A 19,663-nucleotide genomic window follows, 5' to 3' on the forward strand; every position below is an offset into this window, starting at 1 on the left:
TATAATTAATATTATAACTAATAATTATTGACAATGATTTGTTTTAATACAATTTACACTGTAAAAAATATTAAATTTGGACCATTGCATCAAAGACATCAAAATTATATTGCAAAATAAATATTAGATGTTACATGTTGTATTTAAAACTGCATTCAAATGTTTACCATTTTCATAATAATTGTATTATACATGTGTAACATTAAATGATATTTCTAATTTTCATAAGCTGTGACTTTACTGTATACAGAGATCACCCTAGCTTACAGCTGACTAGCAACAACTGGAAATACCCTGGCAACTGCCTAGCAACGCTACTGCATACTATTTTTAAAATTCCTATGTGAAAGCAGGCAATATGAAACAATAATCATTTCAAACAGTAGCACAATGTTATCAATAGTACGAGCATTTGTCCACTGTGCTGTGCAGCATCATTTGATTAAAAACTTCTGCCAGATTGCAGTTGATTTTGACTGACTTTGCAATAACACTAGCATACAACATTCAAATGGCACAAATAGCAGTATGTTTAATCTGTTTTCTTCTTTGCAGAGTTCTGGTGATCTAGAGAACGCCTGTAAAGCCAAAGACTCCAACGCCTGCTGTTACCACGGAGATGAACTCTGACGTCAACACGGCCACTCCATTGGTGACAGAGCCAGAGAGGGAGGAGGGTCTACACAGGCCCTCCTCTGATCCTGGCCTTCCAGGGCAGTAATATATGGTCATGAAACAGAATCTAATAACAACAGAATTCCCAGGGGCATGTACAGTAAGACCAGTGTTTAATCATGAGGTTTGAGTTGTAATATTCTGAATTTTGAATAAGAATGCCTCATAGAGGAGTCAAACTTCTGTATGCTATTTAAGTAACTATGCATAGACAGAACAAAATCTACAGTAAGCTCAACTTCCTCCCTTCAAAACAACAGCAGCTACAGCTAGACTCAGGGTAGAAAACACAAAACCGAAGAGTCATATGCAAAGAACTGACAATGACCTTCCATGTCCCTTATAGTTACCTTAAAAGGAGTCAAACAAAAGCCGGTGAACAGATGCATTAATGCAGTATGAATCAGTGTAAAGGCTGTTCATTTTGTAAATATATAAATGAAACGGTGGTCAGGAAGTAACATATTGGACATACAACCATGTTAATGAAAAATGCATGCTGGAAAAAAATGCAGTGTTTTTTATTTATTTATTTATTTATTTTTGCATGTTTCTTAAAAAAACATTTGCATTGGTAATCAAGTGACATGAGCTTGGTTTTTGTCGTTATATCACTTATTTGAGATTTATGTATGTATTTATTTAACTATGACTTTCCTGGTATTCAGGAAGAATCTTTTACTTGAACTGAACTCTGCAAAACAAAGCCTCATCATCAAACTGTCATCATCTCCAAATATCACATTATTCTGCCCATATCAGATTTCCACAGGACAGTTACATTCAGCAATGACACGCTGTCCCTTCAGAGCCAACTAAACATTGTAACATTGTCAGTATTGCAATATCATATCTCAGTATTGAATTTGACAGAACTTTGATGGTCTAAATAAGTCTCACCATTTTTGGCCCTCATGGTGGGTAATTTAAACCTTCCACTTCACAAACATTCGACTTTGGGGCTTTTAACACTTAAAGGGTCATTTTTAACCCTGGGTAGATATTATTTGCATATTTATGAGGCAAATTTTATGATAAAAACAAATGCAGCCCATAAAATGTTGCCACAATGATCCACTCTGGTTGTCCATTCATGTTGCAGTTTGAGCTGTATTACCAGGGTTCCCACACATCCTGGAAAACCTAGAAAATTGATGACTAATTTACCACTCCCGGAAAACACATGCAAAATGAGAGAAAATGTAAAGTGTCCTGGCAAATCTTGTTGTAGTCCTGGAAAATTTTTATTTAAAAAACAAATAAAAATGTAAATGTGTTTTCGTTTAGCCAAGAACGAACAAATTATCACTGTCCCGAAACAATTATTGTTAGAAAACGTTCAAATGTCCATAAATCGGAACCGGCCTGTTTTTGCTCCAAACGCACGATCTGCTGCTGTTCCATAAGCGCCACCTGCTGTCAGAGAGTGAAATTGCGTCTCCTTCAGCCCATCTGCTGTTTCTGTCTTGGGCAGATATGTTTTACGTAGTATAATGTCACAGTGCTAGTCAGAACATTCTGGTTTTGCTTCAGATTTTGACATGACATCTAATTTAAATCAGAAACTGCTCATGTATGTAGCATCTTTGTTTGGATCATGATTAAAGTGCAGTGTTTGCCTCTAATTTTAAATGACTACTGAGAGTTCGGCCTGTAATAGAGCATAAAACACATTGTTCATATAGTCATTCTATCTTATATATTGCTTTAAAAAAAATTAAATAATAACAAATCAGTTATGGAGTCGGCCATGAAAAATCAAGATTGGTGTATAACTACTATTTATGATTGGTTGTCTGTTGCCTTTGGATTCTAGCATTGTTAAAGCAAGGTTAATGCCTGATTTCAAGTCAAGTCAAATTTGCTTTATTGACAATTTTTCCACATGTACAGTACATACATACAGATTTCATGCAGAGTACACTTCATGCAGTGCTGGTACAGTTGCTCAACCCAGGGTTAAAACTGGTCCTGTGAAAAGCCCTTTTGTGTTATTTATGCTTTTTTGTCCTCATTTCTTTATGCAATTTACAGATTCATTTTAGAAGATTCTTTAATTCTGAAGCTGTAGCAGTGCTTATCTGTAGAAATATATCTGGATAATGTGATCTGGAGGTGAAAGCACTAGGTTTTGTAGCAGCAGTCATCCTTGGCCTTCCAGATAATAAATCTATGTTAACAGAACCCATAAAATGCAAACTTTTAGTCTTGCAGTATAACATGGCATTGAGTTCATGTGTAGGACTGCATGTTTAACCAAAGTTAGTTAGTTGAATTAATCACTTAATCCCATTTAATGAGATGCATTGAAACACACAGTCTTCCTAGTGTCAGCTAAAACAAAAAAACAAAACAAAAAAAAAGCAGAAAAAAAATGTATGCATGTCTTAATTTAGTAATTTACTCATAGAGCCACCAGATTTAGAGCTTCTGATGTGAATGAATCAATCTGATTGGTAGGCTGAAATCTGGAGGCTGAGCATTGTGACATACCAGTGTAGGCGAGAGAGGCTTTAAATCTTCATCTGCCATCACACAGATATGTCATTGGGTGTCCTGTCTGGCTCGTGTGAGCGCTGTGATCACGGCATGCTTTGACCTAACAGTTTCCTTTGAGATGGTCGAAGTCATGTCTGGTGTTTCAGGAAGCTGGCCGGAGTGGGTTTGCCTTAGGGGTGTTTGCAGGACATGGCCAGGACATGTGCCCAGTGCGGGAAAAGAACAAGAGAGAGTTATGATACTATTGCGATCTTTTGCACAAACTCTTTTAAACATATTGTACAGTGTCACTTTTTAAAACTAGTGCTGTTCGCAAAATTGTTTTTATGCATTTTTTTAAATGTTTGACACTGTATTTTATACAATGCAAGACATAGCAGATTAGAATGTTTTCCTCCTTGGATATATTGGTATGTATTTTATTTATGCTGTATATTGTCAATATAACAAGAGTCAACACACAACTGTGTAAATTAATAAAAGACAGAATGCTTAATTTACAACGTTGCACAAGATTTTTTATGGAAAAACAGGGTTTCAGCAGGTTTGATGAGGCTAAATGTAACTTTTTAAATGTAACTTTTTACTTTTTTGTTAAGACCAAGCAAAGAAATATAAGGGATAAATGAAAGGGAACACAATTTAAATCTCAGTTGCAGACAAAGAGTTGTATTAATTTGGAAATATAACTTCCATTATTTTCTGCTCTACAGTGCCAACCACTAATATTGGCACCCTTGGTAAACATGAGCAAAGGTGGCAGTGAAAATAAATCTGCATCATTTACCTTTTTGATCTTTCATTCAAAATAAAATAAAATAAATTCTAACCTTTCGATGAAGTAAAACAATTCAAAGTGGGGGAAACACATCATGAAATGTTTTATTCTAATGCATGTTGGCCACAATTATTGGCACTCCTTGAAATTCTTATGAGTAAATATTTCACATTTAAAAAAAAAAAAGCACACCAGGGAAACTAGGAGCATGGAATTGTCCAGCCATGACTTCCTGTTCCACAGGATTATAAATATGAGGAACACAAAGGCCAAATGCCCTTAATCAACTAAAGAATATAGTTCTATAAAGAATATAGAAGAACAAGACAGATGATCTTCACAAAATAGAAGGTGGCTGTAAGAAAAGAGCTAAAGCACTGAAAATATTAAGAGGTTATACAGAGAGCAATAATTAAAAGGTTACAATCAACTAAAGATTTTACAAATCTGCCTGGAAGAGGACGTGTGTCTAGCATCCTAATACACGGTGAGGTTGGCGTGGCCAAAGACTCCAAGGATCACAGCTGGAGAATTGAAGAGATTAGGAGTCTTGGGGTCAGAAAGCATAAAAAAAAATAATCAATACATCACCACGTTGTTCGTGAGGGTTTCAAGAAAAATCCTCTATATATATTTATAAACAAACTCCAGCATATTCAGTTGCCAGACACGACTGGCTTCTATGGTCAGGTGAAACTAAAAAAAAAAGAAAGAGCTTTTATTGGCAGCAACTGCATCAGATGGGTTTGTTGCAAACAGGGATAAAAAGTACCCCATGCCCACGGTTAAATATACTGCTGGATCTTTAATGTTGTGGGGCTATTTTTCTGTCGGAGGTCCTGGACATCTTGTTCAGATACATGGTATCATGGATTCTATTGAATACCAACACATAAGAAATCTAAACCTGACTGCCTCTGTTATAAATCTTATAATGGGCCTTGGTTGGATCTTCCATCAGGACAATGATCCAAAACAAACATCAAAATCAACACAGAAATGTGTCACTGAGCACAAAATTGAGCTTCTGCCATGGCTGTCCTGTAGAAAATGAGTGGGCTGAACTGAAGAGAAGTACCACCAACATGAAACAGGGAATCTGAAGGATCTGGTGTGCCAATAATTGTGGCCAATGTGAACTAGAGAAAACATTTCATAATAAGATCTTCCCCCCATTTTCAATTGTGTTACTTCAATGATAGGTTAGAATTTGGGAATTTCTTGAATGTAAGATCAAAAGGATAAATGATGCCGGTTTATTTTCACAGCCGCCTTTGTTCATATTTACCAAGGCTGCCAATATTATTGGAGGGCACTATAATTTAAGACATTAAGACCAACAGAAACCCTGAAGAAGCATATTTTATATATGTAAGAACCTGTGGAAAACCTAAATGAGACTTTTTTATGCACCACCATCTGCAAAATCCTTTTGAAATGAGAATTTGCACTGTGGTCATTTTGGTAACTTCTGGGGGCACAGTACACAACTCATATAGAATAGGCGAAAATGGGGAAAAACAAAATCACAGAAACTGATTTATTTAAATTCTGATGGGGTACAGTGGAGTCCAAAAGTATCAGGCCACTAGTAAAATAACCGTGCTTTGCAGGAGAAATAATAAAAATTAATAATTTGATTAGTGACCCAAAAAGTGCAAAATTTTAAATTATTTAATTATTTTAAATCTCTAACAAACTATTCACAAAATCCTAAAACCTTTTTTCCAGATTTACAAAGTCTTGTCATTTGGACCCCACTTCATACCAAAGGTGAGTGACAATAATATAATAAATTTTCTTCTGAAGCTCAAACAAGGCTAGAAACTGTATTCCAATGCATATTATAGAGTATTTACCAGCAATTCTGTCACACATCTGAGCGTGTTTATCAGCATCACACACTAAGCAGCAGAGCGACCCCTGCCAGAACCCATTTGGGGCGCCTCTCTCTGGTCTTGAGCCTGAAGATCCAGACATACGTGTTAGCATGTAGTTTGGTTTTATAGACAGGGCATTCATAGGTATTGCGTGTCTCCTGTCTGTCATTCGGGATGGCTTGGACAGCTATAACAGGCATGCTGGGAGTTCGTTCCTTCAGGTGTTCCTTCAAACTCTGCATCACAGCTACAAGACAAAGACAAAAAAGTGAGTGTGATGCACATACATAAAAATTAAATGAAATGAAGGAAAAAGAAGAGAATGTCATACTCTACTTTTAAATAAATATAAATTAACAAGGATGCATTAAACTGACCAAAAATGACAATAAAGACATTATAATGTTAATTATAATAAGATTTCTACTTCAAATAAATGTTATTTTAAACTTTCTTTTAAAGGTGGAGTAGACGTTTTTGGAGAGGCTAGCAATAGCAAGCTAGCTTTGAAAGCAAGGTACCCTACCCTCCTATCAAATAAATGCAAACTTGGTGAACATATGACACTCCTTCTAAAAACATTTTCTTCTTATTTATATACAAGCTTGTGTGTATGTATTACTGTACCTGTTAGAAAAGACTGAGGGTTAAATAAACCAGAGATCCAGACCACACTAGACAGAGAGAGATTGTGAGTCCAGCTGTCTTGCTATATTGTACCTGATTGCATACACACAGACATCATATACACAAATTGTTATCATAAAATAGCACAGCTTTTATAGAATTTTTAAAACTTAGTGAGCTGACAACATACAGCAAGCTGCAAAATTATGAAAATGAACAATAACATCTTAATGGAGTTCAATGCATTCTGGGATCATTTTATCCTAATCATAACATCTTAATAATATTTCCAGACTTTACACCTAACAAAGCAGCACTAGGTTTCAGAACAGAGCTTGACCTTACAGCTAATATACAGCTGAGCAAACATGGGTTTTTGTCTAACCAACAGGCTTATTATCATTAACTAAAACTAAACCTTTTCATTTTCATCACTTGAATTAAAACAACATTAAATAAAATAAAATATTGAAAAAAAGCTAAGGTAGTTGCCAAGACAAGGCAATGCAAGTTAAAGCTAAAGTACTAAAATAAAAAAAATAAAAAATATATAGACCTATTAAAAAAAGTAATGTCAAAAACTAGATTAAAACAAAATATAAAAAAATAATATCTAATACAGAACATTTACAAGAACTACAACAGTATATCAGTGATCACTGCTTACAACTGACCACGAGAAGAGATTGCGATGTGACAAGCAAACAAGCACAATTCATAATACCACAATGCAGTTAATTACAGACTGGCATGGGAAAAAAAATTAATAATAGCGCACCTTTAGCCCCAGGTCCAGCTCTTTGAGTGACCGTCTCATTTCATTAAGGAGAATGTTTATACGCTCACACTCCTGGAAACACACCAGCGTGCGTTTAGCTGTTTTGGACATTATGTCAGACATGTTGTACTCTTCTGGTAGTTTTTCCAGGATGTCATCAAAGATCGTCTTCACCTATAACAGCAGTGGCTTAAATCTTTGTACAAAGCAATCCATTACAGCAACATATGATCTGCTGACCTGCACACTTTCAAAAGCTCAGAAACTGACCTTCTCTTCAGTGGGCTGTGAGGCTCCTTCGCCCATGCTGGAGTCCCTGGACTTCAGCTCTAAAAGAGTGTGGAAGAGGCTGTCTGACGTCACTCTAAGAAACTCAATCTCAGCGTTTGGCTGCAGCCCATAATGCACTGGGCTTTCATGAGGTAGCATCTCATCTATGTATGCATGATAACCTTGGTAATCCAGGTTAGAAGGCACAACAAATCCTGGGGCCAGAGACAACTTCCTCTCAAACTGTAATGACAGTGAGAAAATTTAGTCTGTGTGTTTATTTGATTAAATATTTATCAGGAGCCAAAATACATGGGAATCACCCAAGAGTGAAAATCAAATATCAATTCCAATAAATTGATCATTATTTTTATGTTCTGGCCAATAAATAGCAGATAATATAATTCAATACTATTTAAAGCACATTCACTGATATGGTGAGATCTCTTGTGTTAAAAGGGTACTTCCTGTTCCAGCCCTGTGGCCCAAACTGCCTCTTTTCAGCCTCACTAGCATCGAAATAACACAACAAGAACAGGGTGGTCTTAAACTCCTGCTCACGGGAACACTGGTCCAGAATGTCCTACACACACAAACACATTGGCATGTATCAAAAGAGTTTCTAAAATTAAATTTTCTCATTTGACTTAATCATACACATAAGCAAAGGTTTTTGTATTACATCCCATTCTTGACATGTCTGAAGCCTTACAAAATTGTGTTTTCCTTTCAATCACAGCCTATCCGAACATATTTGATGTTTAATATACAGCTAATAAAGCATGATTTTTGGACCAATAGGATTTTACAGTGAAATGATGTGTTCCTGTGGAGGGGGAGAAGGTTCTGCACTCATGAATACTCGGTAGTCTTGGTGACTGTTCACACAGCAACGTTCTCTAGACTTCCCAGCAACTTTGCCACCAGGTGAACGTTCTAGAAGAAATACAAGCATTTGAATTATATACATGCATAAAATAACAGAAATATACAATATACAGATAACATACACAAAGACACACCTGTAAAATGACCCAGTGGCCCTCTTTAGAGGTTTTTTCCCGAGTTCAGCAACAGACTCCTGGCCCTGTCCTAGAGACACATTATGGAGCTTCCCCAGGTCTATAGTGAAACCCAGCTTCTTACCTAAACATGCATAATATGCACACAGAAATACACAAAAATACACAAAACGCTTTGTTCACAATGTCAGTCCAAATTCAATAAGAGAAATTCAATAAACACATAAGAAAAGGCTACGGCACTGATATAACAAAATGAAGTCTTATCAATCAAGCTGAGTTAAGGAAAGAACCGGTTTATCTTATAAATAACAGATGTAGGGAGGCCTAATTATATATATTATTATTATTATTTTTATTTTTTTTTCATCCAACCTTGCCATTTCATCAGAAGTTTATCTCCCACAGTTTCCAAAAAAATCCCTTAAGGTTTGCAAACCAAAGTTTGGGAATTTCTAGTGTAAAATATTGCTTTTTATAACTGAAACATAACTGAATGCAAAGAATCAATTTGTTTTAATTTCCCTGCACTCTATACTCTTTGTGGTTTCTGAACTTTGCAGGTGAAGGAATACACATTTTTATCACAATAACAGGCAATATCAGTACTCAAGACACCTTCTGGGCACCAAGGTAAGGCATCCAGATGTTATGGAGTAACTCATCTTTTTGAGAAGGAGCCAGCATAAGAGAGGAAGGCTGCGGTAAAAAGAACGTCTCCACACAGAGTGAATCCCTGCTCACAGTACTGGGTCACTGAGTGAGCCCATCATACACTTTCTGACTTAAATACACATGCATTTTTCAGGAAAACACAAAAAGAAAAACAGTTTCCATATGCAGTTGAATTTTACATGTAAAATTAGCATGACAATATCAACATGTAAGTATGGTCCAAAAAACAAAACCAGTATATTCTGACCTCTAAAACCTTGACCAGGCGGTTGGCCAGTTGAATGGTGGTGTTGGTGTGGTTCACCTCATCTTGACAATGGAGTTTCTCTGAGGTTGCTTTTTCAAACGCAGCTTTCAGTGTATCCAAACTACCATCCAACTCCTCCACATTTTACGCAGACACACATTTTTTCTCTCTATTAAATGTTTCTATTACATTTCTCTACATCTCTATTACATTTTCCCAATGAACCTCTTTTTATAACCTGTTGAGTTACAACATAGTTTGCCTGCCAAATTATTAATGCATCCTGATAATCAATGTTCCATTTGAAAACTAAAATTCTCAAGATTCAATAAAAAAAAAGTTTTATTCTCAAATGTTGGCAATTTGAGCAAACTTCAGGCTTTTGCTTATAGAGGGAATCAGAGGTAAAAGCCAGATTTCAAGAACATGGCTAAAGTTAAATGTCAGCAGAATTAAAATAGAAACATTTGCAAATATGACTCATGAAATCCCTGAGAATAAAACTTAAATGTCAGCTCCTCACACACTCACTTTACTCATGACAACTTTAGACGCCTTCCAGCTGCAGTCCTTTGGGATATGGCCATTAGGAGACAGCAGCACCAAAACAGATGCAGACACATTTGATACGATGGCAAGAGTATTCGGAAATTTCCGCAACACAGTTAGATTCAGCTATAGACAAACATAAATACACAATTACTCTGAACAAAACAAACAATTATTTTTAACGTTCCATCTTTTGGCTCAGTTCTCTTCTTTTTGTCCCCAGCAGATTGCAGTAAAGCTTTATGAATTGCAGAAAGCTCTTGGGTGTGGTATAGTTGAAACGTTTTTACAGCATTTATGTGAAAGCGAAATCTATTGTGAAATTATAAATGTTACTTTTGATCAATTTAATGCATCCTTGCTGTATAAAGATAATCATTTTAAAAAACATATCTCCTCACTGTCCCTAGTCTCTGTTACCTCCAGGCCAGAGATATTTTGTATAAAAGTGCTGCTGACGACTGAAATGCATGCTGGGGCCAAGGATGGAATCAGTCAATGGCGGTGCAGTTCACGAGAGCCGGAAACTTCCGTTCACGTGTACGAAGAGTGAAGCCAACCGGAGAAAAACACAGCACCACCTACTGTACAATGCAGGAGGGGCATGACATCAGAGTGACATTTGCATTTTTTTAATAATATATACTTAGGATGCAGTCTTCTAAATAAGTAAGCCAACCTTAAGCTGTCTGCGTATATGATCAATGAAGTTCCAGGAGTTTTCATGCGTGTCCACCAAACCAAGCACCCTCAACTCCACTCGAATAGAGGTGACGATCATATCAACCTCTTCCTCACTGACCAAGTCAGGTATATCCCCTATACACAAACACACATATATAGACACAAACAAACTGAGAGCTACTGACAGGATTGAGAGGGAGAAAGGAAATGTGAGAGGAGTTTGCAGTGTGTACCTGATGCTAGCATGTCATTGATCAGCGATATCACTCTACAAAAAAGAAGAAAAGTTTGGCAAAACTTTTCACAGAATTTCATATTAAGCTTCAAATAAAAAGAGATCATCGAAATGCAGTGCGCGTGTGGGTGTGTTACCCTAAGGTCGCTGATGCCATAACCCTTTCTCAGTGTGATCTGAAATACTTCCAGGACGCTGAGAAAAGCAGCCAACCAACACAGACTCTGTTTCCCACTACCACCTACTCCAATCAACAAGGCATTCCCTACAGGAGACTCAAAAATACGACTTATCCTACAGCTAGACACAAACACACACACACACACACCAATAAGGCTTCAGTTGCAGCACTTCAACAAAGGAGGTTGTTAACCTTCAGAATATCTTCGATAACTCAGAAGTCAAGTTTTTGAATGTAAACTTCAAGACAAACGAATATTTATGAGGTGTTTTATGCATTATTTAAGTAAATTCTGTTAAATACAGCAAAAAGCAGGTTCTTCAAACAGCACCAGGTTCATGTCAGAGTACAGCTCATTGTAGTGCTCAAAAGCGTCCATCAGTATCTTCTGAAGCTTCTCCAGGTCAGTCACCTGTGCATAACGTGGCTCACCCACACTGTGAGCGAAATGGGAGTAGATCAATGGCTGGTTGATAAAAATAGACTCATCTATACCCTACAAAGAGAAAGAGAAAGCAAAAGATTATTTTTGATAAATGGTCTTCCAATTCACTGGAGGCCCCACCAGGGTTTTGAGAAGTTATAATCACCTCAAAGTATCTCTTGCCCATGTCTAGCAGAATCTTTGAGAATACCTCAATGTTTTTCTCCTCCAACAGTTTGTCTGAATACACACGAGAAGATTCATGCAGCCATATGTGAACTAGGTCTATAGGGTATCCCACTTGCTCTGACAGAGCAAAGAGAATTCCCTACACACACACAAACATAAGTACACAGAAAACAGCATGTCAGCACTAATATGTATAAAGTAACTAAACTACCAGCAGTGTAATATATAAAGTGGCACAATTAGGCCACTGTATACATACATACGGCCATAGTACTCAGTGTCTGCACAGATGCACACACTTTAATCTGTTCCATAGACACACACCTGGAAGATGTTTGAGATGTCTATGAGCTTGAAAATGAAGTGGAACCGAATGGCTGTGGGAAGGAAGTTTTGGCTCATTTTCTGATGCAGGCAGATGGCAGCCTGGATCAGTGTGCTGGTCATGCGACTAACACCATAACTGTAGCCACCCTGCTGGAAATGACCACTCAGAATGCTGCTGTATATAGTGCTCAGAGCCTCCGCACCAGGGAAATGTACAGCAAACACTGAGAAATGCCTCTGTCAGAGGGAAGAATAAAGAGAGAAAGAAGAGTGAAATGTAAAACTATGGTTGTATTTGGACAGGAATTTTCTTTGTTTGGTCAATACCAATTAAACTGTAAAACAGGCTAACTCTGCTTCAAGGTTGAACATGAGTTGGTTTTGATTGTTACCTATAGTCTGTTTTTCTGTATTGTGCTGGACCCTTCAACCCTGTTAACCCCCAAATATTCCTTTAACTAACCTTATCTAGTGCCTCAGGGCTCGGTGCTTGGCCCTCAATTTTTTTAATATAAACAGCATTACATGGGTCACCATCAGGCACAGCATTTTATTACCACCGCTACGCCAATAGCATGTAGTGGAATGCTATTGAGCTCAGCCAGGACACAGGAAGCACTGTTTGATAACCGATTGAACTTTACAGACCAAATAATAAAATCAGACCCTTCCTATTTAAGCAACTCTTTGTCCAGGCTCAATTCAAGTCTACACTTGATACTAATCTGGATATGTATTGGTTGTTATAATTACATCTAGCCAAGGGTGAAATATTGCTATGGTTACTTTAAGGAGTGGGCTGGATTTGTATGGGTTGTTATGGCTACCTGTAGTCGAGGGTTAACTGAGAAGCTTCCTGCTGTTGGGTTCATGCAGGTGATGTACTGACAGTTATGAACTAGTGTCTGATGGTCATACCTACAAAATACAAACATCTAAGTTTATTAAAAGCATATTTAAAAATAAGACTGTTTCATATACAAAGCTTTGATGTACATACCACTGGGAGTAGTCCAGGTGCTGTCTGATAAGGGTTTGAGGCTGAACGGTGCCATATGCATCTACCCCAGGCATGTTTAGGTCATCCACAAAGTAGATAAGCTTTTTAGTTCCAGGAGTAGCAAAGTTCTGGCCTGCCTTCTTCTCCAGATGCTTCTCCAGCACACCTACAGTATGGAAATAATCCTTGTTATTTGTATGATGATTTCCTCCTGCAAGCCTAAAACCATGATTTTTGTTTACCTTGCAAATGTGTTTATAATCGATTGCAAACAAACATGTGCAGTGATTTTTTATATTGTTTACTGTTGGAAATGTTATTGTTTTTTGTGTTAATGAGAGTATACATTGTGCCCATATACAGCTTCCATCATCTCACTCACGTTGTAACATTGCTGAGGTCGTGTAGTAATTGAAAGGTACTTTTGCCACCATGAATTCCTCTTTGAATTTGGAACTCTTATCCCAGACCAGGATAGTTTTCCCTACACCAGCATTTCGGACTAACATCACCGGCTTCCCCTTCTGCAGAAGTAACTCCATGAATGTACGTCAGGTAGGTTGTCTCTGCCGAGTGCACCAATACCATCTGTACATATGGACAAAATTTCAATAGGACAAAATGTTTACTACGTAACAGTTAAGTGAAAGAGGAGAATCTTTACAGCTATTTGATTATTTCTATAGGTTTATCTTAAGAATATCTCATCTCATTAACATAAATGAAAGGCCGGATCACACCAAGAACAATACATATGAACTATGAAAAATAACTATAACTATGAAAGTTTAAACTATAATTTTAACTCCAATAAATTACTGAGGTCCACACCACAACTATTATAATAATGACAAAGGAGCAATATCATCGGAATCACATCCAACGATAAAACATTGACAGGCAATCAAAAGCCTTCCTACTAAAGCCTGCATACTGCAATTTTGTTCACATAACATAACTAAAGTGTGTCAGTAAACATTAGAATAAACATAATATTATCATTCATTGATTTGGACGCTAATATAGATATCATTATAGTTATAGTTATCACTCTTGAGTGAAGGGATAGTTCACCCAATTTTAAGTTATGAATTTATATGTAGCCAGTGTGTGCTGGATTGTGTCTCTTACCTGTACCATGCTTGTCTCAGGTATAGGTGTGATTGTCTTAAAGTTGCATCTGACCTGCTCCAGACAGTAGGGAACATACTTATCAAACAATATAGTGAGATTAGCTTACTCAGATTGGGCCTGACGGGTGTCTATCCAGCTTGTCACATACCTGTAAATCAAAATGAGGGACTGAGTGTCTCAAACACAAACTGCAGTATTTGGTATAATATCAGTGAGGTGAATACTGTCACTTACGAACTCCAGCCCAGATCCTGAGGGTTCACGTAAAGAATTCCAACCCTAGATACTGTAGCCAGGGTTGCAACCTTCAGGTGGCTGATCTTAAACAGTAAACGCATGGAGGGGGTCAGTGATACCCGCTCATTACTGGCCAAGGTAAGCACCTAATATATACATACATGACATGCACACATAAATTAATATAAACAATTACAAAGTACACATATTCATGGCATTATTGTTTTATATCATGATAACCAACCTTATTATCTTCCATGACAGTGTTTAGTGATTCAATCCACATGGGGTCGATGTCTCCATCTAGAACAATCCACTTTGGCCCATCATGAGATATAGCAGAGTTCTCTCAAAGTGGAAAAAAACAGACCTAAAACACCCAAGGAACTGTGGTCACACAAACACCAACTTTATATATATATTTTTAAAAACATATAAAATGGCCCCAAAAGAATCGGAACATTTAATCCACACATAATGTATGAATGTCATTGCATAAGATAACAAAATATCATGTAGTTTATTTTAGATCTGTATGAGACATAGGATTTCTCATAGCAATAGACAAATGCAACACTCAAAAGTAGAGTGAAACGATTGCACATAAACACACCACAGCTGACAGCTGTCTATAGATAAGAAACTCAAACAAAACCACACTTCCATAAACACACACACATACCATCTTTCCACTCCTGTGTAGCTGGGTGCAGGAAGCCAAACAGCTCATCAGTAGTGACAGCTTTAGGGTTTATGTCAGTCCAGATGGGCTTCAGTTTCATGTTAGAGTAGGTCTTATGTAGTGTCTTTAGAATCCGACCCACAAACAACCATATAAATCATAAAAAATTTGTTTACTGAAACAGAAACATGATCCACTCAACACATTTGTGCTAGCTAACATAGTCTCTCTATGAGTATAGATGAGTATGGTGACCCATACTCATATTTCGTGCTCTGCATTTAACCCATCCAAAGTGCACACACACAGCAGTGAACACACACACACCGTGAACACACACCCAGAGCAGTGGGCAGCCATTTATGCTGCGGCACCCGGGGAGCAGTTGGGGGTTTGGTGCCTTGCTCAAGGTTCACCTCAGTCGTGGTATTGTCTAACCCACAACCTTAGGGTTAGGAGTCAAACTCTCTAACCACTAGGCCACGACGTCCTCATAATTATCAGGCCCAAAAATATTGGCACGTCACTTGTTACAACCATGCATTAACACCTGAATAACACACATATGACACATTACAGAACAAACATTACTGAATAAACTGAATATGTTTAAAATATAAAGCGAGAAAGAAAAATACATCACATCTAAACTACAATTCCCATGAGCACCTGCTCTTCAAGACGGCTCCTGTCCTCCCTCTTCAGTGACCCAGCAACAACCAAGACTGACTTTATGGCCCTCAAGCCCTCATTTGCTCTGAGCAGTTGAACACATTGACCATAATGCAGAGTGATCGGCCTAGGTCTTTGGTGGTTTCAGTCTTGCCAGTTTCAGCAGGACCAGAGGTTGCACCACTCATGGTGAGGTGAAGAGACTGAGTCAGAGTGATGTAACATCTACAGGTTCAATAATCAGCATAGTCAATTAACATCAGTAACCAGCACAAATCTGATCAGTAACTATGTGTGACACTGAATGGTCAGTGAATGGTGTTATGACCAGTCTGTTGGTATTCCCTAGATACTCCTATGAGAACTGAAATTGTGCATCACAGATGTTCTGCTTCTCATCCCATCGATACCGTAACTACGAAAGCCACGCAAACGCCTGTCCACTGGTGACCTAGGAGAAAGGTCATTATGACATCATTATATTTCCTTTTTTGAGAACCCTTATTTTAGGCAACAGAATACAGACTTCTTGGTTTGATTATCTTCTGAGATATGAGTTTTGCAACTACATCACGAGCATGGACATCAAAAGTGCAGTCGGTCAATACAGTCGGTCACAAACACAGTCATTTTCTCACCTAGCAACATGAAGTAAATGATATGAGTAAGTGTTTATATATTTTTATTTACCTGTTCTCGGTTGTAGTCTTTCAAGGCAGTCTCAAAACCCTCCTCCACCCTCTCAAAAGCAATTCCCACATCTGTCACCTACCAAATTTGACTGCCAGTCTGTGCTACCTGAGAACCAAACATATATAAATGGACAAATGTTTGAAATTAATCTTAAAGGTGCTGTATGTAAGTTTTTGACTCTACTAAAGCATAAAAATACCATAATATGTTTGTAGATCTGAAAAACAATGCTACAGTCAGTTATTCTCCTTTAAAAATGTGCGTTCCAGGCTGGAATGTCAGTCTCTGTTTTGGTTTGTGAAACCCGCCCACTGCCAGTTTACCCAATTGTATTTCGGCACCCAGGGTTGCCAGTTGGTGGAAAACATAGCGTATTTAATTTCATTCATCGTCAAGTGCGCTCGTTCTTGTTGGTGTCGTGGCAACCTGCAGTGTGTGTCAAGTCTGAGGAGGAGGGGCCGGGTGAAAAAACCCTCTCCAATATTTTGAATTTGGACTGCAATACCTAGTTCAACCACTCGGTGTCAATCCTACATACAGCTCCTTTAAATTGTTAAATCATTGCCCTGATATAACATGACTTTTTTTTTTTTATCCAACTGAAATCACTGTTCTTTATATGTTAGTCTTCATATGATAAGAATAAAGTTAACAATGTTAGTGATAGTATTTGTAAAGAATTTAAATTGTGGTTGTGATTCATTCTAAGGATATCTTAAAGAATGATTTTATACGGTTCAAATAATAGTTCTTTTAGTACTTCAGAAAAGAAGAAATGCAATAATTAATGCATTAATAGTCCTCAGGAGAATACTGCTACAAACAGAACAGATATCCTGTTATTGTAACAGAATTCCTAAAAAAGTTGCAATTAACTTTTCCCTTTTCTTCATTTTCCAGTATGACGAAAGTTTTTGAGTATTATAAACGCTAAGTGTAAAAAGAAGCCACTCAGTAAGATTCACTCATTTGGGAATCCAACTACAATGGTTGGACCGCATGTTTTTTCTTCACTAAAATGCAATGGAATTGCACTACACTGATGCAGAAATATGTTTCATGCTGCACAAATAGTATTTTAGTGAAGTGTTCCATGCACATCTGTGGAAATCATGCAGTTCTGGCATTGTAAAAACAAACTGCTTGTGAATAACACCTCAACCTTATAAATCCTCTGTTATTTGCTGAAGAATCTCAAGTTGCTCCAAGAAGCCTGGCTGTTTAGTGACTTTTATCACATTATCAGTTTCCACAACAGTGATCATTAAACTCTGAAACAACATTCTGTGTTAAAACATTTCTTTTAATTACTTGTCACCCTGAATGTTCTGTCACAATACCTGGAAGTCCTGATTGATGCCCTGAAACCGCTCTGCATCATGGGTCAACTGGGTCCGAATGTCCTCAGAGTTGGTGAAAATGCTCTGGAGGTCAGCCCATGTGCTCTGAACCACCAACCATGTCCCAATGACCAGATCAGCCAGCACCAGCTTCCGCTGCCAGCCGCTCACTTCCACCATGAAATACTCCACATATTCTGCAACTGAACCTGCGTAACACACACAACTGAATTTAACTGAATTGACCTAAACTGAGCCAAACTGAGCTGACTGAAATTTAACTGCACTACATTGATCTGACTTTAACTAATCAGAACCAAACCAAACTGATCTGACTGAAATTTAACTGCACTACATTGATCTGACTTTAACTAATCAGAACCAAACCAAACTGATCTGACTTAAATCTGACTGAACTAGAAGTTTGACTGAAGCCAAACTGAACCGATCGGAACTAGACTGATCTGAACTGATCATGAGCACACATAACTGATTTGAACTGAAATGAATTAAAATAATTAACTAAACTGATCAGAACTGAATTGAATCAAACTAATTGGAATTAGAATTAGACTAATTTAAACTGATCATCACCAAAATAAATGGATCTGATCTTAACAGAACCAAACTGGCCTGAACAAAGTGAACGTTTATTATGTAGAATTGTTTGGAACTGCTAAACCCAGCTGACTGATACAGGAAGTTATCCTCCAGGGTTTCAATGAGGTTTTCATCAGCTTTGAGCAGAGGTGTTCCAGTACTTGTATATGTCTCATATGACAGGGACATCATGGATCATGTCTGCTGAATCTCACGCAGAATCTGCACACACAACAGATACATTTTAGTGGGACCTGTAATGCCTCAAAGAGTTTCTCAGAAATGCTTTCAATCTGCTTGCTGTACCTACACAATTCCCATCTCTTTGACTGCTTTGTCCACAATGTTCTTTACTTCCTCCTCCACACGGTGGAGCTGCAGCTCTAAGAGATCACAAAGTGTGGTGTTCTCATCCATCACAAAACTCACCTCCAAGGAAAGAAAGAGGGATTCCTCAATTACTCACATGATGTTTTTTCAAGTGATATTTATTAGTCAACAGGTTTTTGATCTTTCTAAACATCAGGTAATGTCAGGTTATGGTTATGGTGTGCTGGTTTGTGTTATTTACCCCTGTTGTGCGCATGAGCTGTTGCCAGTGTCTTTTTCTGACAGCAAAGTTTTGAAGTTCATTAATAGCTCTCAGTGATGTCAACAAATTCTTACCGATGGATTCCAAACCGTTGTAGACGTCCCACGCACACACCTCTTTGTCCAAAGTCTTCATCTCCTAAACATACACACAAATATACAGGCACTGCTATTCTCTGATAATTCATCACAAACCAACGAAACATACATTTACAAGGCCTCGTTTAATTTAAAGGGTGGGGGGGAGGGGTCTCATGCCTTTTCATGCATTCTGAGTTATTTACACTGTTAAAGAGTTGGATTTTCAAAAATGGCCAAAGTTTCAAAAAACGAGTTGGATTTATCTCTGTGCCAAATACACTCCTTCTGAGTTCGAATAAGTTTCAGAAAGTTTTTTTCGAGTATGGCCCTTCATGATGTCATGAATTCCTTGTATGGGCTCTTCTCTGGGAAGAGCACGCACACAGCAACCAGAGCGGGAGCAAGAGCAGCCCATCAACGGGCTTCATTCGGCAATGGCATTTGGGTGACAGAGATCGTCGCGAGCACTGCACAGGAGACAAGAATGTCTTCAAAGAGGTGTGTTTTTGGTTGTGACGGAAAAATAACCTTGTTCAGCTTCCCAAAGAACCCAGCGTTAAGAGAACAGTGGATGCAGTTTGTTTTTCCGGGGC

The 19,663-nt window shown here is 37.8% G+C and overlaps 2 protein-coding genes, 1 long non-coding RNA gene and 1 pseudogene across 4 annotated transcripts in view; 1 reads left to right on the forward strand and 3 right to left on the reverse strand.

Moving 5' to 3' along the window:
- Positions 1-3,673, forward strand: part of LOC109060714 (potassium voltage-gated channel subfamily H member 7-like) — a 42,028-nt gene extending 38,355 nt beyond the window's left edge. For both annotated transcript variants that reach the window (XM_042757848.1, XM_042757849.1), the window contains one exon: positions 556-3,673. In XM_042757848.1, coding sequence (XP_042613782.1) covers positions 556-630 — 75 coding nt within the window. In that variant the 3' untranslated portion in view covers positions 631-3,673. The remainder of the gene's footprint in view (positions 1-555) is intronic.
- A 1,836-nt stretch (positions 3,674-5,509) lies between these two features.
- Positions 5,510-15,238, reverse strand: LOC109073982 (annotated as a pseudogene).
- On the reverse strand, positions 8,753-11,380 carry LOC122134310 (dynein beta chain, ciliary-like). Its single transcript, XM_042757851.1, has 4 exons — positions 11,057-11,380; positions 10,918-10,952; positions 10,680-10,819; positions 8,753-10,581 (listed from the first exon to the last, which is right to left on the reverse strand). Exons 1-4 carry the CDS (start codon positions 11,074-11,076, stop codon positions 10,492-10,494), a joined length of 285 nt encoding a protein of 94 aa, XP_042613785.1. The 5' UTR covers positions 11,077-11,380; the 3' UTR covers positions 8,753-10,491.
- Positions 15,239-16,307: 1,069 nt separating the features above from the next.
- Positions 16,308-19,178, reverse strand: LOC122134359. The gene is made up of 5 exons (XR_006160217.1): positions 19,065-19,178; positions 18,709-18,827; positions 17,799-18,620; positions 16,538-16,563; positions 16,308-16,403 (listed from the first exon to the last, which is right to left on the reverse strand). It is a non-coding gene; the product is annotated as an uncharacterized LOC122134359 (long non-coding RNA).
- Positions 19,179-19,663: the final 485 nt, after the last annotated feature.

Source organism: Cyprinus carpio, chromosome A6, assembly GCF_018340385.1.
Source record: "Cyprinus carpio isolate SPL01 chromosome A6, ASM1834038v1, whole genome shotgun sequence".
Taxonomy (NCBI): Eukaryota; Metazoa; Chordata; class Actinopteri; order Cypriniformes; family Cyprinidae; genus Cyprinus; species Cyprinus carpio.